Source organism: Microtus ochrogaster, linkage group LG1, assembly GCF_000317375.1.
Source record: "Microtus ochrogaster isolate Prairie Vole_2 linkage group LG1, MicOch1.0, whole genome shotgun sequence".
Lineage (NCBI taxonomy): Eukaryota > Metazoa > Chordata > Mammalia > Rodentia > Cricetidae > Microtus > Microtus ochrogaster.
In genome coordinates this window covers 45,436,621-45,456,328 of record NC_022027.1, presented here as the reverse complement: position 1 = coordinate 45,456,328, position 19,708 = coordinate 45,436,621, and the positions used below count along the sequence as shown (strand labels likewise).

Sequence of the window (19,708 nt, the reverse complement as noted above, 5' to 3'; positions counted from 1 at the left end):
CTCCGTCCTCACGTCCTCCGGGAAGGCCCCCAGCTCGGTGGTAAGGACAGCAGCATCACACCTTCTGCTCGCAGTCTCCGCACGGAATCCCCTCGCTAAGGGGGCTTCGAAGAGCTGGCAGGCGACACTCCACGCCCAGCAGCCCCTCATCTCCCCTTTGTTGTGACGCCCCGCGCCACGTGAAGCCACAACACACCCCCGGAAGTGAGCGGGACGGAGGCGTTCTCGTTGTACCCCCTCCCCCATAATCCGGCCTTGGTTGGCTCCTCCCTCCTCCTCTTAGGCCCGAAAGGAGGCGGAACTAATGGTGCGGCCCGACGTTTCCCGGCCGGCCGGAAGAGCGGAGAGCACTGAGCGCGGAGCCGCGGGAGCCCGGGACAACCTAAGCGTTGCTCCCGCGACATGGCTTTCAATTTTGGGGCTCCTTCGGGCACTTCTGGCACCTCTGCAGCTACCGCGGCACCCGCGGGTGAGTCAGCCCCTGGACCTCCTTCCAAGGCACGGAAGCCTTGGGCCCGCCCCCTCGGTCCGATACCACCCGGCTGGGGGTCCGGGGTCGCCCTGGCACGCTGGACACTTTGGGGACATTTGGAGAGGGTTGGCGGCGGCGGTGGCGGAGGCGGGAGGGCCGCAGGCTGCTCAGGCTCGGCCTGGGGCTCGCACGGCGCGCGCATCCCGCGTGGCCCGGCCGCCGGGTGGCTTCCCGCCACCGAGGACTCCGCCCGGGAGAGGCCGGCCGGAGGCGACGCCCCTCTCCCTTCCCGGGACCCCGTGACCCCTCTTACGGCTCTGCCTCCCGGTCCAGGGGCTTCCCTCCGTCCCCTCCCCAGCCTGGGGGATGCTGGCCCCTGCCCCTGGTGCCCTTCGCTCCTCTCTCTGTCCCCACCTCCTCGGCTCTCTTAACCGGTTCCGGTGCCGGTCAGGTTTATCCACTCTGTGAAGCCTCTTGCTGATTCTTGTAATTCTTATCTTGCTTTCTTTTCCTTTTCTCTTCCCCACCTCTCACCTTTTCAAATTTTTGTTTCTCTGCCTCCACGTCTATCAGGATTTGGTGGGCTTGAGACTGCCAACTCCACCGCCGGTGGGTTTAATTTTGGGGGTTTCGGATTAACTGCTAACCCTGCAGTGAACTTTAATATTGGGAATTTCGGTGTTTCTACCACCTCGGCGACTCCGTTCAATTTTGGTAACAGTCTGACGAGTGCAGGTAGATACTGCGGGTCATGTGTATAACGAGGGTCGGGGGCTGGAGTCCAAGAATGTTCCTAGAGTTTGGGGAGGGGGGGATTGCACTTGTCTAATAAGGGAAGGGTTTGTTTCCTGTGGTCAAATTGAGTGTATATCAAGTTTTGACTTTCTTAAAAGATGTGATTTTTTTTTATTAGAAAGCCTGGAGAGCTAGAATTCTCATTTGTGGGTTTGCATTTAATTATACAGAGTACACCTTCAAAATAAGAATTTGGAATGGAATTTATTTTGGATTAGAATGTGTTTCAAATTATTAGCTACAGTATAAGCTCAGTGGTTCCCTGGGATTCTTGGACTCCTGCAGTCATTTTTCATTTTTTATACATATTTCATTGGGATTTCATCTTATTGTCCTTGTGTTTCCAAGAGAAACAAATCTTATACGAACAGCGGTGACCTGGTTTTCTTCCATTAATTCAACTGTTAGTATGTATTTCTATAAGAGATGTAACCGTAGAAAGAATCTCCAATTCTTTGCTACATTTTTGGGAAAGTCTCCATGAGCATTTTAATTTACCAGATGACATTGAGTTCTAAAAAGTAGGCTAGACATCTTTGCACTCAAAAAGAGAATTATGAAGATTTTTTTAATCTGCAGGTTTGAAGATCTTTAAATTTTTTCAAAACACAACTATAATGGGTGTGAATGTCCCAATTTAAAGTAGGCTTATGTGAGTTCAACGTAAAGTGACCCTTGAAAACATCTTGACCCTCAGCTGCTCGTATATGAATTTATCGTCCATAGTCTATGTTATGCCACTTCTGCCCATGCCAATTATATGCATTTGGTAAACATTACTTCCTGAGCTGACTTGGACAGTCAGGTATTTTGTCCATTCACTTGGTTCCACATTGTGTATACCGCCTTATTCTCTGAGCTGAAGACAATGTGACATAGACTTGAACATGCCGAAGATAAAGATGTATTACAAGTGTTTACAGAGCACTGCGCTTGCTGGGTTTGTGTTTTCTACTTTGCTTAAAATTGGCACTGGGCAAAACACACCTTATTTTGAAATTTATGTTTCAGAATAAAGCAAATCCATGTTCAAAAACAAATAAACCTGTTTGTATTTGCTTGATTTCATGTCCGTTTGAAGTTGTCACTGTTGAGTTTTGAGTTGTACAAATAAAATTGTGTTTTGATGGCTTTCAAATATGTTAATTAACAGCCTAAACAAAAAGCTATAAAATTAAATTTTTTGTAGCCATGCAGGTCTACTCTTACTAATAAAGCATTTTTGGTTATTTGAAACACGATAAGATACTGACTAGTGTTTTTATTTTGTAGCCAGTTAGGATAACATAGTTATTCTTTGAAAGTAGGAAGATAAAGGGGGACTAAAGACAGTACTTCCTATTTTAGGTGTTGCCGGGCGGTGGTGGCGCACGCCTTTAATCCCAGCACTCGGGAGGCAGAGGCAGGCGGATCTCTGTGAGTTCGAGACCAGCCTGGTCTACAGAGTTAGTGCCAGGACAGGCTCCAAAGCCACAGAAAAACCCTGTCTCGAAAAAACCAAAAAAAAAAAAAAACCAAAACCCTATTTTAGGTGTTGCATCAAAAAGTTTAGCTGTGTGCAACAGCCTGTGCACTAAATTTCCAAATCTGAATTGTATTGTTTTAAGTTGGAGACTCACCAAGTGATGAAGTGCTTGCCTGCCTAGCAGGATCCCAGCACCACAAAATTGATTAAAACTAGTTAAAAATTTATGAGACATCTTTTCACTATGTAGCCCATCCTCATTATTTTGTGTCTCTATGGGATTGCAGACACTCGCTGCCACACCCGTCCTCTGTTGCAGTCTTCATGAGGTTGTTCTATTACAAGAAGTAAGTGAGGTTCAAGTTAGACTCTCAGAACCCAGCATTTATGGTTCAGATGTTTGTTTTGAATGCCTTTGACAGCATATTTATAAATAGGTAACTACTACCGATACTTTTTTTAAAAATTGGGCTAGCATTTCATTCTAGTCATTATTGTTAGATATGTCAAGATTATTTTGTTTCTAGACTTACTTAATAGTAAAATCAGTTGCCATGATGTGCCTCCGAGGCCCATAGTAGCCTTGACTACCTTTCCTGCCGCTCCTCCACTTTTTTCCTTTACCTCCTTCAAGAAAGACGTTGTTATTTTACAGAGGAAAGAAGCCTGTTGGTATTTCCTTTGAAAAGTTGTTGCACACAGACTAAGGAGAAACGTGAGCTAATGTAGATGTAATTTAAGTTATGGAAATTAAGGTTGCAAGCTGGCAAAGCCATCTGCTGCCATTACATGCTAGTTTGTTTTTTTATTTTGTTGGCTTTTCCAGGGCCTTGAACTCACTGAAATCCGCCTGCCTCTGCCTCCCGAGTGCTGGGATTAAAGGCCACCACTACCTGATGCAAAGCTACTTTTTAAACAACTCTATTGTCAGTAAATGCTTAGTCTCATTAATTTTGTTACTCAAAATCATATAGACACTTCAATTTGTAATAGCTAGTCTAAAGGTACATCTGTATCATTTTACAGTTATGGCAAAAGTTTTAACATTTTTTTAATCATGTTACCCATTTAGTTAAAAGGACTATGTATTGCACCCTGTTATTTCTATTTAAAATACTTCATCAGTTATTTCTTGCAGTGTATTAGTAATAGTGTAGGATTTTTTAATGATGCTGCAAAAAAGAAAAAATTTAGATCAATGTGTTCTTTGTATTTAGCAACTATAAAAAAAATGAAGATGAAATTCCCTCTATGTACGCAAAAGAAACTTTATGTTTTATCATTTTTATTTAAATTAGGTGGGTTTGGAGGATTTGGAACAACAACTACAACTGCGGGCTCTGCATTCAGCTTCTCTGCCCCAACAAACACGGGCAGCACAGGTAAGAGGGCTGAAGTCATCTGGAGAAGGACGTACGGGAGATGCTAGAAACGTTGTTCTTAACTTACCTGATTCTGATTTTTCCTTGAAAGGCCTTCTCGGTGGCACTCAGAACAAAGGTTTTGGCTTCGGTACTGGTTTTGGCACAGCGACGGGAACTGGTACTGGTTTAGGTACTGGTTTGGGAACCGGCCTGGGGTTCGGAGGATTTAATACGCAGCCGCAGCAGCAGCAGCAGCAAACTAGTAAGTAGAATTTTATCTTCAGATGTAAAGTTGTGGCCATAACAGCTAGCACCATGGCTTCAAGTGCAGATTGTCTTAGTGTTAAGGACTATGAATAGGTTCCAAGGAACTCCAAAAGCTGCTCTTCATGCTTGTGCGTGATATTGATAGTTAGGGAAAGCCGGAGCGGCACGGTTAGGATGTAAGGGCCCTGTGTTTGCGGTCGGTCCGTTAAAAGTTTTGTCATTTCTAACAGTGATACAATTGGAGAAATCTGTATACGGTGTAACTTATTGTATTATTTATATGGGCACACTCTTGTCAAGTCAAGGCAGACCCTGAGCCAGCTCCATGTTTCCTTATAGGCACTGCTCCACTGGAGGGACTGCTGTCCCATCTCTTACGGCCTTCTTCATTTCTCTGTGGTTCTGTCACTCAAGTGTGTCAACATAACTCTTTAGCTTTGCCGTTCTTAGATCTCTGCAAGCCTTCTTTTATATTATCAGTTCATGGAAGAAGTCCTGTCTTTTGTCTTTCAGAGGATTTCAGCCAGTTCTTTACTGTTCATTTTTACGTGGTTAAACATAGTGTTTGTCAATCTCTTATTGTTGAGTGGGATTTAGGGGCTTATTTACATAGATAGTTTCAAATTTTTTTTATTTGTAAGACAATGTCATATATTCTTTATCAAGAGGTATATAATATCTAATTTTTTGTAATGATTCTAGCAGTCATTGGTAATCATTACTTAGATCAGTTTATTTATTACTGATTAAGGAGTTAGGTTCATCTAGATTCTTCTTGCATTTGTTTGTTGAAATTCATCTGTAACAAATTTTACCTTACTTATGTGGTTCTGGTTTGTTGTTGTTGTTGTTTTTAATGTTGGGTAATACAGTTAGCCCTGTGATCCCCCCCACCCCAATAGGACTTGTCTCTCCAGCTCTTTTTTTCCTAGGAGTGTGTCAGCAAAATCTTACTTCATCGGCCTCAGCCTTCTGGGTCCTGTTTTTTAAAATTAGGCTACCATGCGTTTAAACTTTGTTTACTTTGGTCTATTGTGAGTCAAACATGGACCCACTGGAAGAGCAACAAGCACTCTTTTTTTTTTTGGTTTTTCGAGACAGGGTTTCTCTGTAGCTTTGGATCCTGTCCTGGAACTAGCTCTTGTAGACCAGGCTGGCCTTGAAATTACGGAGATCTACCTGCTTCTGCCACCCGAGTGCTGGGATTAAGGGTGTATGCCACCACGGCTGGCTTGTTTCATTTTTAAAGCTCTGTTTATCTAGGTCAGCTGCCCTGTCTCTCAAGCATCAGGTCTCAGCAGTCCGATCTGTTTTCTAACTGTGCCACCAGTTTGGGTTATCAGAGCATCTGTAGAGCTGTTTGCTCAGATAGCCATGCCTTCTGTCCTGCCCTACTGAAGGGTCAGTGACATGCAAGACCTTAACAGCATCTAAAGTGCACATCCCACAAGCTGTTGCCCATTTAATGGGCCCTTTCAGCCGTTTCCAGTCTGCTCCTCTTTGACGGCCTCAGGCTGTGGGCAGCTGCCGGTTGTTTGCTTTACCTCTTAGTTTCCTTGGCGGATGCTCACTCACTTGTAAGATAGTATACAAATTGTTCCCAAGTTAGGACATGACAGCTGGGAAGGGGTTTATGCACTGTTCCTTGAATCTAAGTTTTCTGGACTTGTATTTTTGTTGTTTTTCCTTTCTAAGCTTTAGGTGGTCTCTTCAGTCAGCCTACACAGGCTCCTGCGCAGTCCAACCAGCTCATAAATACTGCCAGTGCGCTTTCTGCTCCGACATTGCTGGGGGATGAGAGAGATGCCATTTTGGCTAAATGGAACCAGCTTCAGGCTTTCTGGGGAACAGGAAAAGGATATTTCAACAATAACATTCCTCCCGTGGAGTTTACACAGGAAAATCCCTTCTGCCGATTTAAGGTATTAGTTGTGTCTTTGATCTTCATTTAAAGAGTGAATATAAGAGATATAGTAACTTCTAGATTAAAATGACATTTAAGAATGGTATGGCTACACTTATTTTAAATAAAAATTATAAATTTAAAGTGATTTTTGAAAAATGTTATGTATGGTTCAGAGTGACCACACAGCCACAATAGGACTAAGGAAGAAGGTGTTGGTAGAGGAGGAACAATGGCTGTGGTGGTACACCCTGAATCTCTGCTCAGGGGTGGACATAGAGGGGCCGGAAGTCAAGTCATCCTCAGCTGTAGAGCAAGTTGGAAACCAGCCCAGGCTACCTTAGACTCCATCTCAAAACAAACAAACAACCCAGGGCTGTAGTGACCCCGTGGGTGAAGGAGCTTGTCGCCGAGCCTTATGATCTGAGTTTGACACTCTACCCAAAGCACATGACTCCCGAAAGTTGTCTTCTGACCTCCCTGTGAATGCCATGGCAGGGCCCCCTTATATACATACATACCTACATACATGGCAGGCCCCCTTACATACATACATACCTAAATACATGGCAGGCCCCCCTTACATACATACATACATACATACATACACACACAAACAAACAAACAAGCAAAAAAGGAAGTGTGGTCTGCTTGTCACTTTAAAGGGTACCAGACTTAGGCTGTGTTCATCTGACTAGTCAGGGAAGTTACCCCAGGCAGTGCACGGATTCTCCTTGGCATGTGGAACCTGTTACTATTGTTAGAGTTGGGTGCCAAAGGCGCTAAAACAGTAATGGCCGTTTTCTTTGTTCTGCCTCATTGTCTATAAACAACCATTTCATTGAAATTTGACAGTGGGAGTGTTCTACTTGACCATTTGTTTTTCTTTCTTTGTTTTTGGTTTTGTGTGTGTATATATATACATATATATATGATCTCTCTTCTCTTTCCTTTTTTTTATTTTTTTGTTCTTCCAAGAAAAACAGAAGAGAGGCTCTTGCTGCAATAGTCCAAGCTGGCCTTAACCTCATGATCCTCCTGCCTCAGCCTCTTGAGTGTTGAGATGGTAAGGCTGCACCACCACACACAGCTGACAGTGTATTGTCCACATAACAAATCAATATATTACAATCAAGCTTGTACTTCAGCCTGCCTGTTGGGGAGTGTAAAGGTATGGGGGGTGGGGAGGGGGGTGATGCTTAGGAATCAAACCCAGAAAGAACCTCATGTGTCATAGTTACATGTTCTGCTACTGAACTTCACCCTAGCACCTCAGGACCAGAGAAGTATTAGATTTTAGACTTTTCAGATTTTTGGAATATTTATATATAATGGCATACCTTGAGGAACTCTTCTAAATAGGAAATTGATTCATGTAACTTCAGCTTGTACATATAGCTTAAAGGTAATTTTATACAGTAATTTTAGTGTGTTTGTGTGCTGTGACCCATCATATAAGGTCAGGTGTAGAAGTTTTTTTTTACTTGAGACATCATGTTAATACCAGAAAGTTTCAGAGTTTGGAGTACTTTATAGTTTAGCTTTGCACACTAGGGTTATTTAATTTCTATATCACCTGAATCATTAGTTGAAATTCTTAATATTGTTGTTTGGCAGTAAGATAATACAGTAGTAAACATAGAAGTATCAGCTTAAATGTTTTAACTTTTCTTAAAAGTTGCTATATAATATACATAGTAAAATGTATAATGTACACATGAATGAACTTTTTTAAAAGTTACATGTAAGTGGTGACAAAGGACAAAGTGTTCTATATAAGCTATTTTTAGCAATGTGCAATTCCTTGTATTTAATAATATGTAGTATTTTATTCATTTAATGTTACACTAATAACCTGTTTCATAGTTTTATAACAGATAGTCATAAACTAGACATTCTTGATATCATTAGTATCTTGACAGTGTCATTGTACCTTAAACATACTGTATTTGTGAATTGTTTCTTTAAAATGTAAAGATTCATGAGTCACCTTCTTCTGCAGTTACATGTATGACATATGAGTTGTTCCAATATATAAGAAACCTCTGAAAATTAATGACTTTCAAAATCTTCCAGAGAAAATTCTTTAGTTCCTATACTGGAGAGGAAATTTACATTTATGTTAGTTTAGGGAAATGAAGTTTGCTCATGTGGTGTCCCACAGAGTGCTTGCCATTTCCATAATCTTAGCAAATGCTAAGCTATTAAACATTTCGTGTAAGGACTGCATGTATTTTTGATACTTTTGTTCATTTCACAGGCTGTAGGTTATAGTTGTATGCCCAATAATAAAGATGAAGATGGACTGGTGGTTTTAGTTTTCAACAAGAAAGAAGCAGACATTAGAAGCCAGCAGCAGCAGCTAGTAGAATCATTGCATAAGGTTTTGGGAGGAAACCAGACCCTGACTGTCAATGTGGAGGGCATTAAGACCCTGCCGGATGATCAGTAAGTAAACATGTGCGGGTTGTTCCCTTGTGGGTTCGCTGCTGCCGAAACATAAATCTCAGCAGAATGCTATCTCTAGTTGGTGATTATTACAAATTTATAGAAGTGTCGAACAGTTCTGTTCTCTTTGTTTTGGATTTTTTATCAGATAAACTTTGCAGATACTAGCATGTAGATTTTGTTCAGAAACGGCAGAGCGCATTGCAGCTGCATGCAGACTGAAGCTATAACTGTGTTTCCCTCCCATCTGCCAGTTCCTGAATATTTACCCTGAGGCTTAATATTAAGTTCAAACTAATGACTGATGGCTCAGGCTTATTACTAACTAGCTTTTACATCTTAAATTAATTCATTCCTATTAATCTCTGTTGCCACGTGCTAGCATCTCCCTGACTCCAACCCTTTTTCTCCTTATACCCGTTTGGATTTTCTGCCCGGCTCTGTTGTGGCTATTGGCCAAATTAACTTCGTTATTAACCAATGCTAATAAAACATATCCACATCATGAAGCTTTACTGGAGCGTTTTAATAACTGACTCCTTTTGCTTGTTTTGGTTTTGGTTGCTGTTGTTTTTAATGGGTTTTAGACGGTCTTATTGTGCAGTGCTGGTTATCCATCCACTTTGTACTTCGAGTGTTCCTCCTGCCTTGTCTGCATGCTGGAGTTACAGAGATGCAGTCCCACATGCTGGAGTTACAGAGATGCAGTCCCGTGTCCACCCTGTGCACTCTGCTCGTGTTCATGAACAGTGTGATTGCTTTAGTTCCCTCGTCCTTTCATTTCTTCTTGGTGGCAAGATACTTATTTTTGGATATTTAAGGTTAGGTGAATTATATCGTTAGTATTTCTAGTAATACCCAGTGACTGACTCAGGTTGTACTTCTTGGGTCTTGCTTGCAACAGGCAGCCCATAAGTTTTGGCAGTATCATAAGAGTCATTAGTTCTAGGGAGCAGGGAACAGTAAGAAACATTTGATGGAGAAATATACTGCTGAGCAAATCTTCTCAAAAAATAAATTCTAATTTTTTTAAGCATTATTCCTTTTTTTTAAAACTTTCTTTTTTTAAGATTTATTTATTATGTATACAATGTTCTGCCTATATATATGCTTGCACACCAGAAGAAGGCACCAGATCTCATTATAGATGCTTGTGAGCCACCATGTGGTTGCTGGGAATTGAACTCATGACCTCTGAAATAATAGCCAGTGCTCTTAACCTCTGAGCCATCTTTCCAGCCCTTAAGCATTATTCTTTTATTTTGAGATAGTTTTTTTTTTTTAAAGATTTATTGCAGTATTCCATCTACGTGCCAGAAGGGGGCACCAGATCTCATTACAGATGCTTGTGAGCCACCATGTGTTTTTGCTGGGAATTGAATACAGGGCCTCTGGAAGAGAAGTCAGTGCTCTTAACCTCTGAGCCATCTCTCCAGCCCCCTAAATTTTATCTTATTTACCTACCTTGTTTTGGTTTTTGTTATTTAAGATGACTTACAAATGAACCGTACTTTCAAGATTTAAAAAAAAAAACAAATAAAAAAACTTTACTCTTGTAAAAACCATTTTTGACTTCAGCCATCAGTCTTTTCAGACATTTGTGGCTGTGGTGACCCGCCCAGCAGGTCCTAGTTACTCCAGGGTCTTGAAGAGGCACTATCTGAAAGACGGGGGGGGGGGGGGGGAGAAACGGACGCCAAGCAGTATTCCTTGTCAAGACATCCCCTTTATTGAAGCAAGTTTCATGTCTTAGATACTCCTCAGAAAGGAGTATTTAAGGGGGAACTGAGGAAAGGGGGAAGGGAAGGGGGGGTCTCGGTAGCTAGGCAACCAAGTGGGGCAGTTTGGCAGCTAAGCAGGGCAGTTGCAAGGTCAGTGGCTAGAACACCTGCTGTTAGTGATAAGCAGCAAGCCTTGAAGATGCTCTGTGCTGCTTTCCAGAGCTTGAGTCTCCAAGGTCAGCTCGTATTGCCCGTAATGTTTTTGGCTAACTTTAAGTTTTCTTGTCTCAAGATTTTTACTTCAAGGCCCTGTGAGATGTGAGAAAGGGGAGGCTTGAAATGGCTCCTGACACTGTGGGTCATGAAGTCAGTGTGATAAATTGGTTGTTTGCCTCCAGGACAGAAGTTGTCATTTACGTTGTTGAGCGTTCTCCAAATGGCACCTCGAGAAGAGTCCCAGCGACAACGCTGTATGCCCACTTTGAACAAGCCAACATTAAAACACAGCTGCAGCAGCTCGGGGTGACGCTTTCTATGACCAGAACAGAGCTGTCCCCTGCTCAGATCAAACAGCTCCTGCAGAACCCTCCTGCTGGTACGTGCTGTAGCTGGCTAGGCGGTTATTAGTGCGGGAGCTTGTCGTGTGTTTGCTTGTTTGGAATGTATTCTTGAATATTGTGTTTTAGTTAGTTGTAAGTTTAAATTATATAACTAAGACATTAGAAATTTTGGAAAATGACAAAAATAATTCTTAACCTATCTGCCTGTAGATAGTCATTTGAAGTGTTTTGGGTTTTTTATCTTTAATTACTTACTTAAATATGTTAATGCTTAAAAAGAATCTAGATATCCTAATTAAGTAGACTGGTAAGTCTAGCTTGTCTCCCTTCCGTAGCGGTAACTGTTAGTAGCGGTAACTGTTAGTAGTGCTGGACTCTGCTGCTCCAAGTGTAGGCAAATGTGCATGGAGTGGGAAAGGATCTGCACCACACACGGCTGCCGCCTGCCTTTTCAATCAGAGATTTCTTAGTGTCTCTCATGTTCGTACTTGAAGAGGAACTTTATTCTATTTAAACACTAGAGTATTCTATAGATATGCCTTACTTAATTCAATATTGTTTCTATACATTCACCTCTTCAAACTAAGCAGCAGTTAATATCTGTAGAAATTTACCTTAGAGCGTGTGAGTATTTAGTTTTTTTAGAAGAAGATCTCTGGTACCTGTGATCTCAGACTTGGAGATAGAATACAGATCATGAAATTGAGGGCACAACCTGGACTGCATGGTGAGATTGAGGGCAGCCTAGGGACATAGGCTCTCCTCCGCACCAAGTTCACTGCAGTAAAATTCTGACAGTGAGACCTGTGTGTTAGGTTTATTAGGCTCACTGGCAAATGCCTTTCAGAGAGCCTTCTACCAAGTGTATTTGCAATTGTAGTATATTATGCTCCCCACATCAGCAAGCTAGTTAAAGAACTAATATTTAGTCTGTATTTTCCTGATGACAGGTTGAATAACTTCATACCTGAGAATAGCCTTTTTATGTCCTTTGCTCATTTCTTGTTCGAGTCATTGCACTTTTTGTTTATGTGGGCTCTCTTTGTGTGCTAGAGATGGACGTATTTTACTATCTGCTGCAGATACTTCCTTTCAATTCATATTTATAAAATTATTTTTATAATGAATATTTTTTAAAAGTAATTCCTCATTATAACTTCTGAACTCTAATTTTAAGAAAGCATTTCCCATACAAATATAAACACAGAAAATCATGTTTTATAAGAATATTTTTGTTTGTGGTAGGTGTTGATCCTATTATTTGGGAACAAGCCAAGGTGGATAACCCCGATTCTGAAAAGTAAGTGTATCACTATTTTATATACAGACTGGTACTTACCAGAAAGGAAGCAAACAGACATGGGCTATTAGTTGTATTCTTGCATTTGAAAAGTTATTTTCATTGCTTTTTAAAACAGTTCTGCCATGGAAGGCAGCAAGATGAGGTGAGACTAGGCAAGGAGGGGAAACCTGGATCCTAGTCATCTGTTACATTTGCATTAACAGTGAGTGCAAGTTTTTGACTGAACCGTGTTTCCTAATCTGTTAAATAAGGAGGTTGGAAACAGCATGGTAACTGTTGATCTCAATGCCATGGATTTAGAAATTCCTTGTAAATTTCATGAGGTCTGTTACAAAATACATCTTGTTGGTTTTATAAGTTCTAAAAAGCAACCTTGCATTTTTAGATTAATTCCTGTACCCATGGTGGGTTTCAAAGAGCTGCTTCGAAGACTGAAGGTTCAAGACCAGATGACTAAGCAGCATCAGACCAGATTAGATGTAAGCATTCGCTTTGCATTCTCTATCATAACAAAAGTTAGGAGTTGTTTTTCCCGTGTGTACTGTTTTTTCTTAGGGGAACTCGTACACAGCAGAACATAACAGCTTCCTGTACCAGCTTTCTTTGTGATAGCAGCCTTGCACATACACTGTTGTTTCTTTATTTTTATGTGTATAAGTGGTACCTATATGGTCTGCACACCACATATTGTGCAGTACCCTTGGAAGCTAGAGAGGGCGTCAGATCCCCTGGAACTGGAATTAAAGACTGGCGTGTGTGGAATTGAACCTGGGTCCTCTGGAAGAGTTCTTAACCTCTGACCTGTAGATTTGTTTTGATGTATTTTATGAGTTTAGATTTATAGCCTAGATTTATTCAAAGTCATCTCTCTTTTTATTATTTTTTTAATCCAAGGATTTATCAAGTCCAACCCTGATTGACTTGTAAAACTAAACAAACTGTGGGTGTTGTGAGCTGACCTCCATGTCTGCTGCATGCAGTTCCAATTTCATCAGACAGGAGCGAGCTTACTGCTGATAAAGTGATGAGTTCTCTGGACACAGTTCTCCTGTTACATTCATCCAGCCTTTGTGTGGCTGTGTCGGGACAGAGCCCTGCAAATATCACCATGTAGCTATTCCTCCTTTTTAGTGTTTCTCTGCCCAAAAATTCCAGCATGATTTCTCTGTGGTCCAATTTCCAGACACTTCATGATGTTAGGCTGGACACGCTGAATTCATGAGTATCACCATAAAATGAATTGTTAGCTTCAAACTCACTGAGTAGCCAAGGATGACCTTCAACTTCTGATTCCTCTGCCTCCGCCTCCCAAGTACTGAGATTCCAGGTGTTTGCGCATCGCTGCACCTGGTAAGGACTGGCTCTTGATGTTAGATCATTTCATTCTTTAACGTTGAGGTTGTCGATGTCCTTCGAACTAGTTTTTAGATATTCTCTTCAAAAATCGTATACATCCTTTTTTTTTTTTTTTTGCCTCCCAATTTTTTAAATAAATTTGGGTGATAACACACAGCAACCTAAGTTTGTCCTTTGTCCCCTCACTAATGTCCTGGTGTTTCATTAAAAGTAATGGAGGCTATACTGGTGGTACAGGCCTATAATCGAGGCTATGTGGGAAGCTTAGGCAAGAGGATTGCAAGTTCAAGTTCAAGGCCATAGTGGGATGCAGCGTTGATTCAAGGCCCACCCGGGCAATGTAGTGAGATCTTGTCTCAAAATAAAATGGAAAAGGGGCCTGATGGATATAGCTTAGTGGTAGAGGGCTTGTGTAGTATATGACAGTTCCCGAGTGTGTCCCCTATCCCACCCCAAACAAAGGTGATCTACATAGGTGGGAATAGTAACATAACTTATCCAACCTTTTCTTCCTCTTTAACACTCCAGTGGCATAGAAATTAATTATGCTAGGGACGATCATAGGCTGGAATGCTTTGATGTGATGGAAAGATTGTAACGTGTTTGGGACTTGGGGAATAATGCCATTCTTAAAGTGCTGAGCATTAGGACCTGATTTCAGTCCCTAGAGCCCAGGTGAAAAAGCCAGGCATGCTAGACCATGCTAGGGAGGCAGAGACAGGCAGGTCTCTGACGCTCCTGGACAAATTCCAGGGGACCCTTCATCTCAAAAAAAAAAAGAAAGAAAGAAAAGAAAAGATGCCTGAGCTTACCCCTCCAGCTTCCACACATGCATGTGCATTGTACTCTCAGAGCACACACATGTGCACACACAAATTAAGTCTGCCTTGTTAACATTAACATACCATTGGGCAAAGTGTTAGGATTTTAGGTCAGACAAAAAAACATCACTAGCCGGGGAGAAAAAAATATATTCACATATTCACTTTTTGGATTTATTTCATTCCTTTTTCTCTCTGCTCTGATTATCCCCTCCAGGTATTCGGTATCAAGATATGGAGTATACTTTCTTCCCAGCTCCACCAACTTCATACTGGTTGTCTGTGAACCCTAAACCCAACAGTGTCTCACAGATCCTAATTTTTTTCAGTCAAGCCTGGGTCTATTTAAAATTCCTTATTTCTGAAATATTCCTGTTTTCACAGTATGCTGCCTCATCACTAAATATCTGAAAGCTCTAAAGAAATCTTGGAATAGTGCTTTTTAATTTTTAGACATGTAAAGGAAGGAAACAAAATACAGAATCATGGGGCTGGGCGGTCAAGAGCTTGCACTGCACAGAAGACTAAGTCTGGATGCCAAACACCCGTGCCAGGCAGCACACAGCTCCCCTCTCGAGACCCAGTGCCCTCTCTAGACTCTAGTGCACCTACACAAACATACACACACACACAAATACACAGGCGTGCACACACAAATAAAAAGGAATTTACAAGTGCTAAAATGGTGAAGTGAAGCTAATGTTTTGAGAGATGGCTTTCAGGGTTATCTGAGAATTAGGCTAGCACACGTAGGTTTGCCTGTTAAAGCTATCGTGCCCCACTTGGTTTATCCTCAAAAACATGTCTTTTTAACAGATCATATCTGAAGATATTAGTGAGCTACAAAAGAATCAAACTACCACTATGGCCAAGATAGCACAGTACAAGCGGAAGCTCATGGATCTATCCCACAGAACCTTACAGGTAATAATGTGGAATTCCCCCAGTGTTTATACGAGGTTATAAGTGATATACATGCCAAATAGGAATGTTATTTAAACAGGAAAAAGACCCAAGTTGTAGGGTTGATCCTACAATAAAAATTTGGAAAAAAGATCCTACAGGGTGAGAAATAAGGGTAAAAATATTCTTAAAGTTCCCCTTAGTAACGAGGGGTCATAAACAGTTTTGGTACAGGGAAGATATAAAATCAGCAACTTCTGGCTCCATAAAGTATAGCACATATTTTAGTGCCAGGGAAAGAATGTGGCCATGAGTGACATTAAACCAATCACCAGTTTAACAGACTGGGACAGCAGCAGAAGGGGAAATCATAAATTGCCATGAGAACAATTGCTACAGACCAGATTCAAAAGCCTTTGTCAAAATATCAAATAAAAATCTGAGCTCACAGCTGGGCGGTGGTGGCGCACGCCTTTAATCCCAGCACTCGGGAGGCAGAGGCAGGCGGATCTCTGTGAGTTCAAGGCCAGCCTGGTCTACAAGAGCTAGTGCCAGGACAGGCTCCAAAAGCTACAGAGAAACCCTGTCTCGAAAAACTAAAAAAAAAAAAATCTGAGCTCACTGTTAAGAAATTTTAGAAATATCAAGGTAAGCTTGACACCTGTAAGAGAAAGGTGAGAAACGAGCAATACATTCAGAGTAGCTGTGGACAGACAAAAAAAGCTGATCTGTGGACGGCCATCAGAATGAATAACCCTCTCAGAGGGAAACGTCCAACCAGAGAAACAGCCCTAAGTAGTAAAAGATGGTATACATTTTTCAGATTTGAAACCCAGGGGAGATAAGGGATTTTCTCTAACAAATAGAGATCACCAAAAGTAGTTTAGAGCAAGTGAAGGAGCTGGTAATAGTCGGAGAGCAGAGGGAGAGTTACTAAAGTCCACGTGGAGACCCGCAGTGTAGCTCTTTTCATCGTTGAACTTTGTCTAAGTAATAAAAAGCTATTTTTTGTGTTACTTTAATCTTCCTAAATCAAGGAAAAATATTTATGGCTTTTTTCCTCTTTGAACAATTTCATTGAGGTATAGTTCATATATCATACACTTACCTCACTCAAAGGATATGATACACCATCTGTGAGTGTGTTTTCAGTTTTAGGATATTTTTGTCATTCTACAGAGACTTGTCATGTCTCTCGGGAGCCACTCACCCGTTTAACCCAACTCAGACATTGGCAAGATGCTCACTTGACCAGAAAGCTTTACAGTGAAATTGACTAGATCTGGGTGTTGTGGTGCGTTCCTGTAACTAGCACTGTGGACACAGCTGGGATTAACTGTGGTACATTTTATACAAAGATATTTTCTTTAATAAGAAAATATAATTGGCCGGGTGGTGGTGGCACACACCTTTAATCCCAACACTTGGGAGGCAGAGGCAGACGGATCTCTGTGAGTTCGAGGCCAGCCTGGTCTACAAGAGCCAAGACAGGCTCAAGCTATAGAGAAACCCTGTCTCGAAAAAACAAAACAAAGAAAGAAAGAAAATCTAATTGGAATGTAGGCAGATATATAGAAACACTTCAGTGTAAGCATAAAGCACTAGGATTGTTTTTCCTTCTTTTTTACTGTTTGAGGCAGGGTCTCAGCTATGCAACCTAGACTGGCCTGGAGCTCTCCTTCGTCAGGCTGGCCTCAGCCTTTTCCTCATGCTTTAGCCTCCCAAGTGCTAGGATTTCAAAGTACCCCCTGTTAGTTCTCAGCCAGTGCCTATCAGCAAGTCCATAATTGATTTTAAAAAGTAGTCTACTGGTTCGTACCGGTGTCTTCTCTTTTACAGGTCCTAATCAAACAGGAGATTCAAAGGAAGAGCGGCTACGCGATCCAGGCTGATGAAGAGCAGCTGCGGGTTCAGCTAGACACGATTCAGGGCGAACTGAATGCCCCTACTCAGTTCAAAGTAAGCACTTGGTGGTCAGTCTGGCTAGAGGCTGCATGGGGTAGCTGAACAGGAACATGCAGCAGTGTGTCTTAAGCATTTATTTGCACTGATTAGAACTTCTGAAAATAAATTCCCAGTCGCGATACTTTTGGCTTGCATTAGTGCTTCAAATCAAAGACCTGGGAGTTTTAACTGATGGTTTAGAGCTCTCTTTTCAAACATCCGTCTTCAGTAGTAGCTGTGATTGTTAGCGCTTGTCTCTGGCTCATTTTTAGGGTCGACTAAATGAACTGATGTCCCAGATCAGGATGCAGAATCACTTTGGAGCTGTGAAGTCTGAAGAAAGGTATTACATAGATGCGGACCTCTTACGAGAAATCAAGCAGGTGAGCTCAGCTTACAACTTCATACCCATCAGGATGGCTGTTGTTCAACAGCAGAAATACTCACTCGTTAGAATATGGAGAAGTTGTAACCTTCAGGCACCTTTAAGTATCATAAAATATAAAAAACATTGCTTCCTCAAATTAAAAGTAGTTGGGCATTGGGTACGTATGCCTTTAATCCAGCACTTGGGAGGCAGAGGCAAGTGATCTCTGAGTTCAAGGCCAGCCTGGTCTACAGAGCAAGTTCCAGAACAGCCAGGACTACACAGAGAAACAACAAAATTGAAAGTAGAATTGCCATATTATTTGGCAGTTCTCCATCTGTTTTGAGAGACAAGGTCTCAGTATGTAACCCTGGTTGGTCTTGAACTCAGAATCTGTCTGCCTCTGCCACTTGAGTGCTAAGATTCAAGGTATAAGCTTCCATGCTCCAGCTTGTAGTTGAAATCAGGGATCTGCAAAGACATTTATACACCTATGTACAAACACATATAGTGCAGTATGACTTCCTCCTAAAGAGGAGGAAATTCTGACACATGCAACAAATGGTAGACCTTGAAATATGTGGTCATACAAGGACAGGTACTGTATGATTCCCCTTCTGTGAGGCAGAGTGCCCAACGATGTGAATGTACCCATCTCTGTACACTGAAAATGCCCACATAGTGTTATGCCATAGTAAAAGAGCCAAATGTCCTCCCTCCAGAATCTGTCCACATAATAGATGTGTCAAAGGGTACTCAGGTCAGTGGGAAGGTCAACTGCATTTTATTGTAATCTAGAATGATCTGTCTGTGTATTAAATTGAGAAGCTGGGACTGGGGATGTAGCTCAGTTGGTAGAGTGCTTGCCTGCTATGCATGGAGCCCTGGGTTCACTCTCTAGCACCACAGCAGTGGACAGTGCACATCCACTGTCCAGAGTTCGGGAGGCCAGTCTAAAAACCCAGAGAACACATCTAAAGACATGGTAGACATACGTGCTGGTGGTAGTTGTCTGGCTGCATGCTTGTTGTATATAGTCGCTAGTGCTGTTTTGTGGGTAGCACACTGATGTTTTATTTTCTTAATTCATTCTAGCATTTGAAACAACAACAGGAAGGCCTTAGCCACTTGATTAGCATCATAAAAGATGACCTAGAAGATATAAAACTAGTAGAACATGGATTGAATGAAACCATCCACAGCAGAGGTGGTGTCTTTAGCTGACCATTTACAGACGTGTTCAGAGGTTCATAAAGCACATCTTGGTACATCAGGCCTTCCGTACGATGACCACATGGACGGGAAAAAGAATCCTCTTCCTCGCTGGCATGTTTGAGGTTCCTGAGAAATTAAATCTGAAATGGACACCACAAAGCTCTTCAAAGAGAATCTGAAAATTTTTTATCTAAAAGCTATATTTACTTAAAAGTACACGATTACGCAGAGTATATGCACTGTTGTACATTGTACAGCAGCACTAAGCATGGTCACGGTGTATAAAGGTTATTCTTCAGTCCCTTTTTCCATAGCGCAAAATGAAACATAGCTACTTCCTACATAACAAAATAAACCGTAACTACATGCTGCGGAGACTGTGCTTCAGAGTTAAATGCATATCTGCATTTTATATCTGTGAGATCAGCAGTGGGAAGTAAAGAAAATTCCAAAGTATTTAATGATTTGTGTGGTTTTCCTTTTGTTCTATGAAGACTTGAAGATATATTTTTATATTATTTTACTTATTTGGAACTTAACAGAACATACCTAAACAATTAGAATTTAACAAAAATCACCATTTTTGCAAACTTTTTATTTCTAAAAATGAAATTTAAAATAAATTGTTAATTTGCAGTTTTATGTAATTCTGTCCTCTGGTGTTTTATTTATGGACTTGTCATATTTTGACTAGAGTATAACAAGTGAAATCATCTAGGATGAAGAGCCTCATGTTAACATCTGACAACAATGGCTGAGTATGACATCATAGGACTCGTCCACAGCCCGCCAGTTTTAAATACA

General features: G+C 41.4%; 1 protein-coding gene and 1 non-coding gene across 3 annotated transcripts; one reads left to right on the top strand and one right to left on the bottom strand.

The window, feature by feature from the left end:
• The first annotated feature begins 307 nt into the window (after positions 1 to 307).
• On the top strand, positions 308 to 19,551 carry Nup54 (nucleoporin 54). 2 transcript variants are annotated; one of them, XM_013350911.2, is made up of 13 exons: positions 308 to 469; positions 1,046 to 1,207; positions 4,031 to 4,114; positions 4,206 to 4,358; positions 6,059 to 6,285; positions 8,527 to 8,714; positions 10,834 to 11,030; positions 12,241 to 12,295; positions 12,684 to 12,777; positions 15,292 to 15,399; positions 17,218 to 17,337; positions 17,595 to 17,705; positions 18,785 to 19,551. In XM_013350911.2, the coding sequence occupies exons 1-13, from the start codon at positions 403 to 405 to the stop codon at positions 18,911 to 18,913; spliced, it is 1,695 nt and encodes a 564-aa protein (XP_013206365.1). In that variant the 5' UTR covers positions 308 to 402; the 3' UTR covers positions 18,914 to 19,551. The 2 variants fall into 2 exon arrangements, with proteins under 2 accessions (XP_013206365.1, XP_005359560.1); XM_005359503.3 differs by lacking the exon at positions 1,046 to 1,207 and having other exon boundaries at positions 310 to 469.
• On the bottom strand, positions 5,218 to 5,347 carry LOC113457541. Its single transcript, XR_003378096.1, has one exon.
• Positions 19,552 to 19,708: the final 157 nt, after the last annotated feature.